General features: G+C 40.0%; 1 protein-coding gene across 1 annotated transcript; it reads right to left on the minus strand.

The window, feature by feature from the left end:
* Window positions 1-775: 775 nt before the first annotated feature.
* LOC108549801 (uncharacterized) lies at window positions 776-18140 on the minus strand. The gene is given in 5 exon segments (XM_017903325.1): window positions 776-2129; window positions 2656-3336; window positions 8857-9293; window positions 9296-9920; window positions 17889-18140. Coding segments are annotated over 5 exon segments (2715 nt in total). The 5' UTR covers window positions 18057-18140; the 3' UTR covers window positions 776-1325.
* Window positions 18141-19245: the final 1105 nt, after the last annotated feature.

Below are 19245 nucleotides of genomic sequence, written 5' to 3' on the forward strand. Positions count from 1 at the left end.
CAGAGTCGAGGACCTACTGGTAAACAGCTAGTCATTCTAATTACGATCTTAATTGCACTAGTGATTCATTAGATTTTTCAGAAGATCGCTTTATCCGAAGAATCGTGGCGCATTGTTGACCCTGACTAGAAAGTTTTCTCCGATGATTGTGTAAGATGAGTCCAGGAAATGGGTGGAACTGGTTAGGCTGATTGGTAATAGAAATAGAATATTTTTTCGTCCCATAAGAAAGTGAACGAATATGTGGAAAAAGACGAAAACAGACGTGGAAGAAAGAGCACATAACGTAACATTTGTACAGATATCAACGAGACTTCGCTTGTATCGAGGTGAGGATTGACAAAGTCTTGTCGTTGGGAAATCGTGGAATATTTTTGTGTCGAAATTAAAACAAAATTTCTATTTTTTAATGACTTCAGTTCACCGTTCACAGGCTGGATTTTATTACTGTATATTTTTACACAGGTAATATACATCTTCGTATATATGTTACAAGTAGAAAAACGAAGAAAATGAAGATTTCGTTAATTATAGATTAAAACACGAAAGTCGCAGAGTCACACCGTTGAGATTTGCCTATGGAGAAGATCTCAAATCGATCTTTATCAATGTGAATTACACACCACGCATTGGAATAAAGGGATCACGTCTTCTTGTGGAAATTTCTTACCACGAATGACCACCGATTTTCTCGACTCGTTTGGATTAAGAATTATTGCCATAGATGATTCATCCTAAATAGAAAGGCAGAAGAAAAGAAGAAAAAATGGGAAAAGATTCAGGACTGACGTAACAATTTGCGGGCTGAATCGATACGTCCTACCGTAAAACAACGATTTCTAGGAAAAGGCGACTGTTCGTACTGTTATGGTAGCTCTCGGATTACCAACTGACAGTGCTACTTTCAAACGAATCCAATACTTTCTACCGTTCGATTACATTTGCGGGCAACAGCAATTCGATCGATTTATCTATCGAATTACCTCGTCGTGCATTATCGTTTTAGCCACTTATCTTGAAACCAACGTGGCAAAAAGCATCTCTCTACAATGAGACCGTTTCGTCGGCCATAAAAACCTGTTACGGATTCTGTGCGGCTGTCAATCACGTAGAATGTATAAATTTCACGTTATCAGCTTGATTTATAACCGCCACATCATGTGGCTAGTTACATCACGTGTGCCTCGAGTCTTCGATTTGTCACGCAGATTGATTTCATCGAGGCGGAGAGTACCTGTTATTTGTCCATCTATCCACCACGGAGATACCTCTTCGAGTACTTTATAGTCATGTGGACCCACGTAAGTAGTCCTCTAGACTTATTGCTACGTTGCACTTCCTTCCACTCCGTTACTTTTAGATATAGGGGTTAGAATGCTCAATTCCTGATCAGAATTTGGCGGTGTCAACGTGTCCGTGGGTGTCCTAGAGATTACTCTGGCCTGTACAGTCTTGGAGGAATCTATCACAGTACCTTCTAATCGGGAACTCTTCGCTTCCGGCGGATTACTAATTGTACATTTCTTGAAATGGGTCCGCATATTGCTACTCTGTGAAAATCTCAGTCCACAGTTCGGACAGGAATAAGGCTTGGTCCCCGTGTGATAATTAAGGTGAGTCTTTAGATGATGTTTCTTCGTGAACGCCTTGGAACACAGTGTACATTGATAAGGCTTTAATCCGGAATGTAATCTCGTGTGTAACGTCATGTTCGATCGATCAGCGAACGCTTTCTGACAGACCTGGCACTGATAGGGTCTTTCCCCGGAATGAGTTCTGAGATGTTGCTTCAACAACATCTTCCTGGAAAATGCTTTCCCGCACTGTTCACACTGATGTGGTTTCACTCCTGTATGAATTCTGACGTGCATGTTGTAGGCGACCCGCTGATTAAAGCTTTTGCCGCATTCCGCGCAGCCGTACTCCTTCCTGTTGCGATGGATCTTCATATGGGAACTCAGGTAGCCGCGGTCGTTGAAGTATTTGCCGCATTCTGGACAGGTGGCTGCGAATTCTCTGGTACCCTCGTGGACGCTTCGGTGGTACTTGTAATTTCGTAACTGGGAGAATTGCTTGCCACAATCGGTGCAACGGAATGGCTTCTCCCCCGAGTGCGTTCTGACGTGCACCTAGATTCGCAGTGGAAAAGAAACTCGTGAATTTTCGTTACTGGCATTCTCTGTTAACCGTAGTTGATGACTGAAGATTTTAGTAACTAATTCGAGGAATCATTGTAATAATACGAGGAGGAATTGGAAGTCGTGTAATTTCGCTATGATGTATAAGAGAAGTGGTAGTTTCAGCGATGCCGTACGAGGAGTCGTAGAGGAATCACAGGTCGTGGAATTTTGATCAAATATTTTATAAGGGTACCAGCAATCTCAGTAACGCAGGATAAGAAATTGTAAAGAAATTGTAAAGAAATTGTAAAGAAATTGTAAATCATGGGACTTTATTACAGTACCTTATTCCAGCGGTAGTCGTAATTTTAGTAATGCAGGATAAGAAGTTGTGGAAAAATGATATATCGTGGAATTCGAGCAACAATATCTTGTTCCAGTGGTAGTTAATCGGTCGTAACCTCAGCGATATAGGGAATGTTAGGTGAACACGGAAAAAAGCAGAAAAGGTATGAAGCAGCCAATCGATCAGTACCTTTAGGGAGGCTTTGGTAACGAAAGTCTTGCCACACTGATCGCACCTATGATTCTCCTGTGCTCCTTTGCCGCGTTGAACAGCATCCTGACTAACTATAGCATCGTTATTGTTGTTATCACTGTTGATAATGACTCTTTCAGCGAACTTATCGTCGATCCTCGTTTCTTTCTCGGGCTTCTCGGCTTCCACATTCGCGAAACGATCGGTTTTACCAGTCGACTCGATCGTATCGCACAATCTGCTAACAGGATGGGAGATTTCCGGCCTCTGCGGCGACTGAGGTAGCGTTTGTCCGAAATAACTACCCTTCCTGTTGATATTCATCTGACTACCCTCCGTGGCACTCGACAGAGATCTGGTTGTGGTAGAAATTACATTATTCTGAGACTGTAGCATCGTCTCGCTGTTCCTGACATCGCTATTAACCGCAGGGGTGATCTGCGTGATGGTTGACGATGGAATTTGAGGCGGATAAAATTCCTGAGGCCTCGGTCCCAAGGTAGAATTCGCTTCCAATAATTTGCTACCGTTACTGTATGCAACATCGTGAGTGATAGGAACTTCGACACCATAGTAGTGATCCGCAGGCGCAGAATTTTTGGAGAATTGGCGATTAGGACTGGTGGAAATCGCTGGTGGTCGCGTGACTTCCGGTACACGTAGATTCTCCCTGGTTTTCTGTAACAAGACCATCGAAACCTCTATTTTCTTCCTTGGCATCGTACTTTCATCGTTGCCATTCAGCCCTATCAGGCCAGACCATTTCTTGCCCTCTCACTTAATACAATCATTTTAATTATACATTATGCATATACTCGTAATACGTGTTATTCAGCTTATTCGGCTTCCACGATTTACTTGGCAGTAAAATCCGTACGAACTTCTTGCTCGATCTACTAGTCATATTAAACCTTCAATTATCATTAGAGAAAATCATCGGAAGCAATAAAATTGATCTGGCTCTGAAAAAGCATCGGTTCGACGTTAATTACCGATTCGTGATTTTCTAATTGTCGTTCTGACTTACGAGAATTCGTACTTAACTTGGGAATACGTCGATCATCGTGTAATTGTGAAGGATTGCTCTCGATTATTACATATGCCTATATCTGATTTTACGTGTGATCCAGTTCATAACGTTTCCGCGATAATTTACTGGTTCGATAACGAAACGAGGGATCGGTAATTTCAACAAAAACAGATGAAAATGCGAATGCACGCTTATCTAATGCTACATTCACCGATGATTAACGCATATATATTTGCCCTTATCGGAACAATTACGTTGATAGATTACTCAAGAGTGCGTAATGCGAGGAAAGGAAATTTTTATTCGTATCCTATTGCTAAACATCGTAGAAAATAGAGCGCAATAATTTCGAACAGAATTAAGTACGAAGTGAGCTGTCAAAAGAATCCTACTTATCTCGCGTCGTGTAAATGCCCCGAAGGGTATGAAAAATCCAATTCGAATCTATCGATAATTCGAGCAGCTATTTTCGCATCGACAGAATCGTGTTTCTGTATCAGAGACATGCTCTTTTAAAGCAAAGGTGCGCCTCGATGCAACCGAGTCGGTGGAAAAAAGAATAAGACGAAGAGGGAAGAAGAGGTTCTGCATCAAGGTACACGGGGCCAGGTTGCGCAAGGTTGTAAAGTAATCGGAAAAAATCTGGAGCATATCAGTGCACGTGTCGAAAGAGAAAACGCTCCTCTCCAGATTGCGTGTAATAACACGTAAAAGCGATCCTCGCAGCTGGCCAGTGCCACCAGCTGGTGTGGCACCTTCTGGGCCACTCTTGAAAAAGAAACGTCGATGGAAAAAGCGTAACAAGAGAAAAAGAGGAGAAAAAGAAGAAAAGACGCAGACAGAAGAAAAAAAATGAAGGAGAAAAAAGTGAAAAGAGGAGAAAAAGGAGCAAGAGGTCCGTCATGTAACTGATAGTTTCATTAATAAGAATGACATTGGCCAAGCAAGACGAGGCAGCTGGTGTCGTGGACACGTCTTATCACCTGGCACCATCGAATTACCGAGGCCTCCTAAATGAGCCTGCAGAAGTGCACACCCGGAGGAGCACTGATTCCTCTGCATATTTCAGCAGAAGAAAGCAAAATGAACGGCTGGCATATCGAGACGCGCACGGTTCAACAGCGTGCTTTCATTTGTGGTGAAAGGTCGATGAAGAATAAGTGGGTCCTGCTTGTTCTCCCGACTCTTCTTGCTTCTTTCTTGTTTCCTTTAGAAATAACAAGAGATCGGCTGTACAGGGTGATTTGCAAATCGGTCACCATGATATTTTAACCGCTTCTGACAATTCGACGAAGCAGTTTCCCAAGGAAGTTCCCAGAAATGATCGAGAACAAGGTATCCCGTCTGAAAGTCTATCTTTTTTCTTACAAGAATTCGAGTCATCTTGCGTTTTTCGTACGATCCCGTACACTTCTCTTTTTGTATCTTCGTAGAATGCAAAAGGATGCAGTTTCCTGTGATGATAATGGTACGAAATTCTTTTTTCAGGCATTCCGCGAATCACGCTGTCGGAACAGCTCCCATATCGTGTCCATCGACTCTGAGAACGGCCTGTATATTTTACACAAACAAGCGATTTCGTGTTATTTCTTCTATCTTTCATCGCGATAACAAGGTATCGAGCAGAATCTATCGCGATGATCTAAATGTGCGGATGAAGATGCGGTATAACAGCACTCTTAATCGAGCCAAAGTGGTTGGAAACTGCGGCTGACTGACACAGCACCATTCGATTGAATTGCCGAGCAACAGAAATAATTGTTTGCAGACGATTAACGGGGGCCTGGTTTCGTTCTACCGATCTCGATCGAATCCTACGAGCTCTAACGACGATCAACGATTCGAAACAATTTCTGCTCTACTTGCACCAACAACGAAACATTCTTTGCCCGCGATTGACACCGTAGATAATAATTTCAGTCGTAAAGAAACAGAATCCCGACATGGCTACCGAGCGGATTAACCTTTTAACCGAGTGATTTGGAATAAACAATATTTCACGTGCCCGACATGTGCATAGTTAAATCACTCAGGGCAGTTTGCTGATCGTAGTATCGCGTGTCCATTAGTTGGGAATCCAGTTGCGAGACACTGATTTGATATTAAGGACGGTAACTCGGTTATGTAGATCCTTAAAATAATGTCGAATCGATGTAACATAATATACAGTGTCGTTTAAAAGTATAAGCTCCAATGTCGTGAAGTACTTACGTATGGAAACGTTCGACGAAATCAGATTTATCGGAGATAATTTGGTAAATTATCAGAAGCGTTACCTAAACTCCCATACGTTCTGACAGATATATAATACGAATTTGTTTCAGATATATCAGTGAGCGATGCAAACGATAACGATCGAAGCAGTGATCCCAGACTTTTGGAACGTGGTGTATTATCTGTGCTGGAAAACGCGTTGGCGAAGGAACCGAGTTTCAGTGTATACTCTCAGGTATCGGCAAAAATATTTCACCCATTCTCCCTGCAGGAATGATCCGAAATTTGAATGCATCCGAAAAGACAAATGGCTGAATATATTTAAAACGTCTAAAGCGTTGCAAACCGTTCGGTTGATCGCGGACTTTCCATAAGTGTTTTATACCTGAAACGGGGACGATCTCGAGCAGTACAGACGGGTGAATGTTATGCAATGACCCGAGCATGTTCGAGAGATCATCAAACGCGAGAAGGAGAAGGAGGAAGAGAAGCAAAAGAGCGGAATGCTGCACACGCGATTTCACAGTAAAGATTTACAAAACGAAAGAAAGGGAAAAAGGGGGTAGAAAGAAACGCAAAGGTACATTAAATGGTTAGTTGATTTTACGATGAAACTACGACCAAAACTACAAGGACCTAATAACGCGTTTAATTTCGCAAAATAGGAGTCACGGATCAGCGATAATCCTGGAAAATTATTATGGAAAAACGGAAGAAGAGCTAGAATGTTTCACGTGTACGAAGCGCCTACACGGTTTCCACTTAATTAGCCTTTAAAGCGACTCATCCTGCCGGTGACACGCAACCAACATGGCGGAAGAATAATGCAAATATTTTCTCTCGTTAATCTTTCGCTATACGGCTTTGCCGGACCGAACCACTGACATTTCCAAGCTCGTAAACGAAGAAAAATCCCGCGGCTCGTTAAGATTTTACCTCTGTCCAATCATTGAATCGAATCGTTTTCATTTCCTGCCTGGTAAATATTATTTCGCGCATGAGATTAAACGGCGGCGCGATGCAGCTGATAAAGATAACATTGCTTCATCGTTCAATGTCGATATTAACGATTTAATTAACGATAAAAGAAATGTGGACCAAAATGGGCATGTCGAACGAACTGCAGCATCTTTTACAGCGAAAGAAGAAAGAGATCGTACCAAGATATCTATTTTCTTCGATCTTTGATCAGACTTTCATTCGATGCAAGACTGTCCTGAAATAGTTCTATACAAATAAATAGTTCTATAGTAGAAAACCGTTCGCAGCTTTCGATGATTAATGATCGAGAAGAAACGAAGCTAGTCGATTTAATTCCATCTCACGAGACAAAACATCTTCGGCAAGACGTATGATCGAAGAAATGATCAGATTCGAATTTTTGTTTCGATTTTACATCTTTTTCGATGGACGAATGAAGAAATTATTGAAATACGATATATGGAAGGATGAACGAGGAAATATTGTTATAATTCGAACTGGATACTCGTTTCAGTAGTGTAGCCGTGATTATAGCTTCCATATGGCGAAGAATCTCGGAGGATGAGGGCGCATAGTAGTCTCTCCTGCTTGATCAAAAGCCACGGTAAACAAGTCACTTTCTGTACGAGAGGATAGCGATTGCTACTGAGTAAGATTAGTAACCCGATCCGACGAGATCCGTGTATGCAACGTGATGTAACAATATGAAGGCACGGAACGGGAATCGGTAATTGTATCTGACCGATAATCGACCGAACAAATTCATCGAGCCTTGTGCAATTGAAAATCCGACGTGTTACGAAAAACTCCTCGAGTTACTTATCGTGCCAAATTTTCTGCGGTGTTTTCTCGATCTTCTTTACATCTCTGAAGACACTGTTCCAATTTTCAGGAAAGCGGTGAAAGGAAATATCTTGGCAATATCTTGCTTCTACTCTTTGTCCAATAGAAACAGGACAATCGAACGAAGGGAAACTCTCAAACCTGTCGTGTTTGTCGAATTAAAAAAGCAAAATTGAGGTGTTAGGTGCGATGCAAGAAAGATAAAACGCAACGTCGAGAAACCTGATCGATTTTCCTAAGTGTTGTTACCTTGGCCTGTTATAAAAATTATAGAGGCGATATTTATTGCAGCTTTCCGGGGAAGCAGTACATCGAGACAGGATATTCGTAGTTGATCATCGTGATGAAAAATACTTGAGCTTCTGCTCTGACAAATAACGAAACGCAAAGAGACACTGTAATTAGATCATACCGAGTGTCTTCCTTTTACTTTCTGTCAAACTCGGACCAGATTCGAGGGACCATTCGATCGACAATCGTACACGGCCTAGATTCGCCATACAGATATGCAAATGCATGCACAGTCGCTGATATTACAAGTTCCCGTCCATTTTTCCCCCTGGACGCATCCAGACCGTGCAATCGGATATTCAAAGAGCGATTAGTTTACGAGATAAATAATATTCTGAAAGGAATACCACGTCGGAGTGTAATGGGCACCTTGAAACAGAAATCCCGCTTCGTGTCTACCTTCGAGCGATACGAGATGTTTCCAGAATACTTATTCAATTTGTATCGAGCTAATGGATACCAAAGCAGCCATTTAAATGTTCTTCAAGTATTACCAGAACGAAAATAACCGCTTGGCTCAGAAGTAATTGCACATTTATACAGTCCCTTTGGTATTTGAACATACTGTATCAATCGTGGGTGAGCATGGGACTGTTTAAGCCAACTTCGCGATAGATAGACAGATTCTCAGATACCTGGCAATTTTTCAGCTAGAGTAGACTATTGTGGAATTCGCCTAAGTATCGGTTACTTGCCGGATACTCGTAATTAACTTCTCTTGCTACACGGTTTTCCTTGCTCAAGAAAATCGTAATCTTCTCGAAGAACTTTTGCAATCTATTCGTCTATGGTGCGCACAGAGAGCGAGGTTATCGAGTGAAAGATTGGAAAACACTTACAACGTCATCGACGTGGGGCTGAAACACCATTGGCTGCAACTTGGGCAAATGATAAGGCCTGACGGTCTGTTTCCACGGTGAAGCTATGACTCTATTAGCCACGTGTCTCTTTGGCGACTTCCAAACGAAACAGCTTTCACGACAAGTCAGATCTTCACCGAAATCCGATTTTTCGTACGATCTCGTACGATCAGGCAACGGCAGGGCCACAGTTTTGCCCTGACACGTTCCGATTCGAGAACGAATTACACTAAGACGATCCGCAGGAGTCCTCTCGTGCTCGAAACAACTACCATACGTGGATAAATCCTTCCCCAAAACATCTTCTTCGTTCGTGGCTTGGAAACGACCGTGATCACCTTTCATCCTCGCGTCAAGTGGATCCAGCGGTTTACTGCGAAGATCGTACGAGCTCCTAGAGAAGCAGAATTCCTGCTAGAGTGTCCACTCGTAACATCGCTAATCCTATCGATCCTCGGCACCACAGAGATCGGATGATACCTTCTGACGTCTGTCTGACTCATCCTGTCCTTATCCAAACGTTGATCTACATCGTGAACAGTCTTTTCTTGAGCGGCGTTCGCGAAAGGAGGAACGGGCCAGGTTGTAGAGCAATATCTACTTGGCCCGTATCGCGATCCGGCAAAGTTCATCGATTCAGGAAGCGGTCTGATTTCTCTTGCGGTTTCCAAGGACTCGATCGCCGGATAGGGTTCCTCTTTACCCGCGGAATCTCCATCTTGATTCCTACGTGAACGGTACCAGCGGTCGCAGCACGGATACTGATCGCACTGAAGGTACTTCGGGCTGATCTTCACGTCCTTGATGTCTTCCTGCTTGCAGTCAGCCTGCGTGCAAGTCATCACGACCGGCACCGGCGGAAGTCTGATGTGGAGGGCCTCGGCCGCGTGCAGAAACGCATTTAGACGAGGACGAGGCACCGTGGCGCTTCCTGTGTACACGAAACCGAGGATCGCTGCCAATTCTGGTGCCTCCACCTCGGCCAGGATCACTGTGATGGGCTCGCAATGCGTTGACGTTCTGCTGTGAGCCAGTAACACTTCCTGAAAGCAGAATGTCGAGCTAGATTATTCAAAGAGGCTCACAGATATTTATGGCCGACGTTAATGGATGAATGTGAAATTTTTTAGTGACCAACTTCTTAAGGTTGGCCGTGATGTTACGTTCCAGTTGGGGAATTTAAATTCCGCGTGTGTTGTGGAGACCTTTCTCGGTTCTGCGGAAAGGTCAGAGATGATCTGGTATCCTAGTTATTTTTTTCAGTATAATTCTGTCTCCGTTTAGGTGACAGTTCTGACGATACGATGGTGGAAATAATTTCTTAATCGCGAATTATCGAGTTCACCATTCCGCCCCTTTCAACTCATTTTTATCGGAGGAACCGTCTGAGAATTCAAACGTTTAACAGAACAAGGAGTTGATGTCTCGAATATGTACCTTTCTATTCGCAGTTCGATGAAACCTGGAATTACATTGACTATCTGAAAGGATATTAATCGTCGATGAAGATGTTAGAATAAATATTACATCGAAATACAAACTTTATGTCTTGTTCCACACAGTCATACGATCATAGTCGGTATCGATCATGAATGCTTCGTGTTTTCTCCAACAAAACGGATGTTTACTCAAAACGAGAGCGAAATGACTATCGATATCCTCCTGCAGCGGGATTGAAACGTGCAACTATGTTTCCTTCGAAAATAACCGGACATATAAGTGGAATAGGCGCGAGTTCTGAAATGATTCGCCTGAATTGCGATCTACGTCTGCGTGCAATGCAAAACGTTCAGCGACGCGAATGTTATCTGGCATCATAAATCTTTAGGATAGAAGAACGCAGAACGATCGTGCATTCCGAATTAGCAGAGAATATTCTGACGGTGAATGAGAAAACTAAACGAACCGACATGTCTTCTGTATATGGTCACTACAGTAGGTATCATAATAGCTCGTGAAAACCTCGTGGTATTTACATAAATTACTTTAGACAAGGATAATCGAATATTAAAAAGTACCAACGTGGAACGATAAAGCATGATACAAGGAACGCTCAAGGCAACCTGCATTAACGGTTTGTATGATTTCTTGTACAACTGGCATTACTGATAAACAGTCGATACACGATTTAGTAAAAACCTACCGCAACTTTTATTCCAGGTGTATTTGCGACGACAAATTTCGCACGTTGAATCGCAATCATTTTTTCCAGCCTTTTCGTAATCGCTGATACAAAGGTATGTTTTATTCGTAGCTAGCTACGGTTCAGAACCCGTAACATATAATTCCATCTAACTAATGTTCGACCTAGCATAGGAATGATCATGACAAATTACGAAAATATCGTCGAACTTATTATATATAAAAATATCATCGGGAATTAACAAATACGGTAAGGATTAAAGGCGAGAAAAATCAATTCGATCTTTCCAGCACGCTTAACACCCGTTCTTCACGCTAAAACAGCTTTAGAAGATAAATCACCAGATATCAACGGCTCTCTTTACACGTACCAGGAGACGCATAATTATTACACTAATTTCCCATCGAGATAGAACTGCGAACGATAGCACGACGTAAGTAATGGCGATCATTAGAGAACCGCGGCGAGCTTTTCTTTGATGCGTAACCAACCGACATCTCAAACGACGAAGGGACAAGCACACTGATGGAGAAAGGCCGTCGAACGATTTCGTACCCCGGGGAATCCTGCAATTTTCAAACGGATACAATTATCTAACCAGTAATCCTATTTTTTCGTTTCCCCGTTTCTTTCATAGTCAACTTATCTATGCCTAACTAGTTCCTTTTTCTACAGACGCTAACACCTGAGAATTTCGCGAATATTCCGAAAATATCTGCTCCATTAATCTAGATTGCATACGGAATAACAAGGCGATACGTTTGCCTCGTTTTGTTACAAATATACCTAATTAAGAGGAGAATTACCGAAGGAATTTTTTCCATACATTCTTCCTGCTTCATTGAATTTCCTCGCAATGAGAATTTCTTCAGGAACCCACCGCGATAACCGTTTTCGTGAAAATAAGTTTAATACTTAGCACCTTAATCACCGCTAAATCTAGCACCTGAATCTTGCTATGTTTCCGAATCGTTAGATAGGCAATAAAATTTCGTTTCGATTGACATTTATTATACGAAGCTATCAGATTAGGACCAATAAAGATTAACGAATAAAGCTTAACGTAATGGCTCATAAACAGCCAGATCGGATGTTACCCGTGTCTATAACCGTGAATTTATTTGATCCGGTTCCCAACTTTGTTGCTTTTCCAACGTTCTCTACGACCTCTGCTATCAGATACGGTAATTAGCGCAAATAGCCCCACTATCGGATTCACGGGATATAGATTTTACGCACGACACTGCTCCACTTAGGTTAACCAGCTCCTTTGATGCATCCTTTTGCCCGTTTACCATAGGGTATAGAACACGCCGAGGACATGTCACGTTTCCCATTAGCAACATTCAGTTACTTTCTTCTGCGCGTGACCAAGTGAACAGGCTGCATATGTAGTTTAATTAGATGCACAGCCATAAACCTTATCGTTATGTTATCTAAACGACAACAATGTTTTGAGCACGATGCTCAGTGAGATACCCGAGAAGCGATCGGTATTTCCAATTTTGTGAATCGTCGCAAAATGTCGGTGATGATTTGTGATAAATGAAAATATTAATTATGATATATGATATAATATAATATAATATAAATTATGATATAAAATTAGAATAAATGGATAAATATTATCTGACAAACGCCTTAAGCTGCCATCCACTTCGTTTATCTCGCTCGTAAATGTAGCACATTAGAAGGAAGACTACGCTTATTTGTAACAATACTGCACGTGATAGAAAATCTCGAATTTTAATTTACGTTTTATACAAATTTATCGCGACAGTGGTACCTGTAATCTTTAAATTATTGCGTTATTAGAAGGGAGATTTATCGATGTTTATCTGGAAGTAACGACACTTGTTAAATGGAAATTTTCTGGACGTGCTTGGCGAGGTATTAAACCTTAAAGAGTTTTGAATCATTTAAATTATCATAGTGGATATTGTCGATCGCGAAGATCTGGAAAGTAAACATTAAATCCAATTTTAGTCTACGTATCACCAGGATACGATGCAGATCGTGATTTTTATGGAGACATGTTGAAAATACCGTGAAATCAATTTCCAGTCTGACGACTTTTATTAAAAAAAATCACACGAGATCGAGAGGATGTAATAATGTAATCTCGTAAATTTATCTTAATAATCATCGAGTTAGCCAGTTGAAAGTAAGCCAGTTTGCAAGGAACGCTGGTATGAGTATAGTTTCTAGACCATTTTATAGCCCGTTTTTAGTCTCAAATGACCTTGCTTGATGAATTATTCTACTAAAAAACAGTTGTATATTAACAGGCAAAAGACATAATAGATCAGTTGAAAGAAAAAAAACTGATTCGATTCGAGACTCCTTTTAAAACAACTTTGGACGACATTGTGTTAAGAAATTAACCACAGTCTTGCAAAAAATGTTGCAACAAAGAAATTCCACCGATATCTCAGAATTATTCTTATATACCTAATACAATATTAAATTGTTTTACTCTTAGCTAGCTGTTTAAGTGTTTGAAATTTGCGAATATTCCTCGATTACTACTTATTCCTTTTAGAAAGTGCCTTATCGATGTAAATTAGAGCAGCACATTATGGTAGATGAATAGATACATGAATCTAGCAATGCGGTTTATCTTTAGGGAGAGATAATTTAGGTATCCGACACAGCGATCGTCCAAATCGGTGTCTAACATCAAGTTTTATGCAAAATTTTATGGCTGCCCAAGGATGTTTTATAAAACGATAGATGATAATTTACATAAAAACGAAATATACACGTGCTTCCTTGGCATCAGAATGTTTCGCTATGAATTCATGCCACGTTTTATAATTTATACCGTTAAAGCGAAAAAATGCTTTAAACATTTACCATTAGTTGTAAAAGATGTTAACCGACCATCTGACACGACCACCTGATTTTAATTTTAAATTTCCGACCCAAAACGAAGGTAAACTCAAACGGCCCATCGAGTCATCGTTTTCGACAACCGAAAAGCACATTACTAATTCACTCCTCACGATTTACCACCAACAGTTCAATCCGCTGAATCATCTCATCTTAGCCATTTAGACCGTTCTAACATAATCGTTATTAGATATTTGGTAGATTACACCTTTTCTTTCTTTGACGAAAGGCAAATTTGACGAAAACTACAGAGACTGTTTATTTCGGATAATTATAAGTATTTTCTTGGGTGTATAACGTGTTTCTTCGCTGCTCGATCTAATCGAGAAAGTACCTACTCGATTACATGCTCAGATACAAATCAGTAACGTCTTGTTCCTTTTCACGGATAAAAAAGCGTAAATTGATTTCAATTTGCAAGTACAACCTTTATTATATTCGTCATTGATAAAAAAATTGAATAAAAAGCAAGAAATACCTCTGTACTATATTGTATATGAATATGATGCTACAAAAAGTAGTTCCAATGACAATATATAAATCGGCAAACGCTAAATACTCAAAATAAAACATCCCACGTCGATAAGAGTTTTGGCACAGGTGATACAGCAGCAGATTTTCAATTCGATGAACCAGAGTTCAAATTTTCTCATATATTATTTGAGTTTGTCAATTTTTCTATTTGTTAAAAAATTTCTTGAACATTTCAATTATATTTCTGATGTATAACCAACATTATTCAAAATAATGACACCAGCAAAAGAAAGGAAAACAATATTTAAACATAGAATTATTTATCATCCATGTGAAATGGATTTCCATCGCATTAAAAACAAAAATAATATAACATATGTGGATATTCCAGCTGGTTGAATGCAGTGATTTCAATGCGTGTACAAGGCAAAGAGAGAGATATATTGAACAAGGTTTACAAGTTATTATACTGTTATTCACTCTCTCTCTCTCTCTCCTTAGATCACATTGCACAGTTACAAAAAGATATTTCATATTCTAGCTCATAAAAGGTTTATTATTGTACGTCAAAAAAGAGTCAGTCTGCGTATACAAGACACGTCATACCTTCTCTAGCAAAAACGCACGTGTCTACATAGGAGTTGTTTATGACAATCCCCGTACAGGCGACAACGTGTACTATCTTGGGAATATAGTGAATCAACTGCCATAAAATAGCTGCGTGCAAGCATTTTAATGGTCCCGTAAGCCGCTATCTGGAGGATCAAGCGCGGCGTTTAGCATGCATCAACTCGCATAACGTATACAGTGCGTCCTACGTGCTAGAAGCTCTCTCATACTCTTTTCAAGATACCGAAACGGTAAATGAAATCATTAGGGTGCAGTGACCCACGGATATCGAAATGAATTGTCAAAGACGCATGCACGTCTATAAATGTCATCGGGTTTTTCCCTTCTAAGTCGTATCTCTATCCTGCCATTACCAATTTACCGACGACAACAATTATCTTGAAAATCCGTAATTCTTCGACATTAATCTTCGATCGATGTCTGAATCTTAATCCAAATTTTCAATATGAACCTTTAAAATTAAAGGTAAAATTAAGAAATAATTCCGAATCCTTTAAAAATGAAGTGACATCGTTTTTCTTGTCACCCATTGCGAAATGCCTTGCTGTGCATGCAGGTGCATTAGATTCCGACTTAACTGCCACCAATCCTGCCGTGTTTCCATTCTGTTCGTCAATTATTTCAAACGTGAAACACGTTCCTTCGGGTTTTGGCGTTGTCTGCCTGGAAAAGGTTCGAATCAGGAAGCGTGACATTGAACGGTGCCCATAGCGGTATAGTGAAAACTTCGAATGGTGTAAAACGAAATGTTTAATTATCTAAGGTTTGTCATCGACGTAACGGAGAAGTCGTAACAGGGTGTGTAATATGGCAATCAGCCGAACGACGAAGATGGTAATGAAAGAAAACAGACCCCATAAATAGTACTCATTATCGACCGGTTAAACATGAAATCCGAAATCAGCGATATCCAGACAGCAACATTTGTTGTCGGGAATGTTCGTTTTTACGAGACAAGAAAAAGAGAAAAATAAAAAAAGAAGGGGAAGGAGGAGAAAAACAGTCGAGTGGTACCATACGTGTACCAAGAACCTTTCACAGTGGAGATTTGCAAGGTGTAATTTTTAAGGCACGTTCCTCGCCGTTTACCAGCCGAGCAATCGTACTGAAAACGATTACCAGAAAATTGTAGCCCGTTACAAAGATATGGGATAGGGCATTGCGATTATGTAACGTGGCATAGACAGATTAAAGTTCGATGGAATACAAGTAAATAGGAAGAGAAAAAAAGGAGGAAATGAAATCTAGTTCTCGTATCATTATGGGAAACACGAGAAACCTGGCATCTGAGATTTGTAAATGTAACTTTAATTTGAGATAAATATAGTAATTGACCTATCTCAAAACATTTGCTGATATTCGATAGTAGGATATCGCGTACGCCTTAATTTTAGCCCGATTTTGCTATTAAAATCACTTAACAACGTGGTGATACGTAAAATGATAGATCAGTTAACGCTTCCGTTCGAAAATTGGACTTTATCGTAGCATTGAATCGCCTGTTATCGTGGCAATTATTTTAATGCAAGGCTCATTAAACATCCGTCATTAGCATGGTATAAACTATAATCTTCACCGACATATAAATAAATCGATCTTGGCTGCTATAAATTCAATTGTTTCAACTGGTTTTGTTAACATCACAGTGCTCTTCAATTACCAGATAAGATTTGATTAATAAGCGGCACAATTTCATAGAATTTCTCATCACCCATTAAACCGTATTTAAACACCAGTTTATTAATTATTCTTTTGCTCACGATGAAGGTGTGTATATACACAGAAGTAATGGAATCGTACTCACAATCAGTCTAGCTGACTGGATTGTATTTGATGCGTATCTTCCTGATAACATACCTCACTGCATAACTTTCCTGTTTCTTGGCATCCTGATTGGCGATTTCCCAAGTAGATCCTCTTTGTTTCGAGTAACATGTGTTATTATGTTCTACCCGTTTTGTTCGTTTTCGACGAATCAACCCATCTCGTACTCTGTAATTTTACCGACGATTAAAACCAATTCATAACATGGAATTTCGTCTTTGAGATTGTCGACTGGTTTGTTTTTCATGTTTCCCATATTTTCCATTCGAAATGTCGTTTAACGCTTGGCAAGTTCGGAACGTTTCAAAATGTAGAACGAAAAGAAAGAGTTTACATGAAAATTACTTTCACTATCTACTCCCATATAGAGTAGTAGTTCTATTTGTACCATCGTCATTTATTGCCATCGAACTGGGATGCACAATGATTAATGACTGAGGCGATTCATTAATATCTTTAAACAGAAATTAACTCGCTTTATGGTCGACTTGCTTCCATTAGTTACTTTGTAAATACTCGATTACATCGATGTGTTTGAAATAGTATTTTTACTCAGGCTACAGGAAGCCATATTTTCTAGGATCGCTGATGTTACGTGCACGTGTTTCTTTTTTTATTTTTTAGCATTCGACATACAGTTGTGCACGCGAATACAAATGATTTATGTACCTTATTATTGATGTACTTAATGCGACTCGGTGGTACCAACGTGCAGTCACTTATTAGTATGATTACATTAATTCGAATCAAAAACTATGAATCCGGAATAAGTTTTCTATTCTCTTCCCTGAACTTTATCCTTCACTGAACTCGCACGCATGTCCAGGTCAATCAGAAAGATGATAAAAGTTCTTGACTAAGTTGGTGTACGAGAGAAAAATAATTTCTCATTATTTAAAAAAGCTTACAATAAATAAACGTATTACTCGTTTCTTTAACTTCGCCTGGATTTATATAACAAACCATTTGGAACAGTGTTAGTATAGAAGAATAATCATTAGGTTTTTGTCTGGAATTTATAAAGATTAAGGGAAAAAAGAGCACCAACCTGTAAGTAAGGGCTGGCAGCTGAGAGAACCAAACGATGTGCCAGGAATCGTTGCCCATCAGGACAACAGAGAGCCACGTCTGCGAACCTTTGGGACAGCATCGCCTCCTTGAGGAACTCTCCGACATCCGGTGCCCTCCCAGAAACCCGGATCACTTCTCCCATCATGCTCCAATTTAATTGCGATAGCACACTACTTCCAATAGCTTTCGGACGATTTGCAACAGTTTGAAGAATCACCACGTGTTCCAATTCCTCGCCATAATATCACGTTTTATTAACAGAAGATGTTTTGTTTAAATAGATGCATCAGTCAAGACCCGGTTACATTTCGTTCGTTCACGTTGCACTTAAATACACTGATTTCCATAACATGCGTGTCCACATGATGAAATGATCCGTGTCAGTTTATCAGAGTCTCTCGTGTGTCGTTATAAATAGAAATCAATTATCTGAGAAACAATTCCAACATTGGTGCCCGACGTAGCCAGTGCTACAAGAAAAAGAGAAGAATTCTGGTCAGATAAGAATTCTAATGGAAAGCTTCGGGATAGAGCTTCCGAAGTGTCTCCATTATCTAGCAGCATTCGACAAATTTATCTTACATACATTTTACCCCATTAATACTCCGTGTAATTTCCTGTTCTTACATCCAGATAGAAAGAATATTTTTCTTACAAAGACTTTCTACGTAGCTAACAATTTCTCTCTTCTTCTCGAACTTTCAATTCAAATATTTCGACAACTTTGGAACCATGTGTAAAACATCTGTTATTATAGATTCCGAAGAATTTCTTTTATATAACATCTTTCGAAAAGAAAGAATTAGAACATGAAATTTATTCCATTTCGCTTAGGAATAAAGAGGGGATTCCTTAAAAATGTGGACATCTATTTTTGGAAGATCCTGTGTATTACAAATAACAAAGAGCGCATCAATCGTTGACAAATTGTTATCTATAGGTAAGTAAATAAATCGTCCAACAATTTTAAGGTTAACAATGCTTTACATTATAATGACAGTAGAAATTGGCGAGTGCCTTCATTGCAGTTTAGTGGGCTAGCGGTTTGCGCGGATCACGGCTGATGCCATTGTACTGTGAAATTACTTTGTGGCCAAGAAATTGATACCCTATAAGATAACACCCCGAGCGAATCGACCAGCACGTAGAAGCCCTGTCATACGCGTGGTTGAACAAAGTTATTCGCGTCGCTTGCGATTTTAATAAACGCAAAAAGCACTTTACATGAGCTTATCAATTACAAATAAAAGTACATGGAAATGGCACTGAGATTGTAACATTGAGATAAACGCGCTATTTCTGTCGTTTAGACAGTACAATGTTAAGGACAAGTT

Source organism: Eufriesea mexicana, unplaced genomic scaffold, assembly GCF_001483705.2.
Source record: "Eufriesea mexicana isolate 0111107269 unplaced genomic scaffold, ASM148370v2 scaffold2143, whole genome shotgun sequence".
Lineage (NCBI taxonomy): Eukaryota > Metazoa > Arthropoda > Insecta > Hymenoptera > Apidae > Eufriesea > Eufriesea mexicana.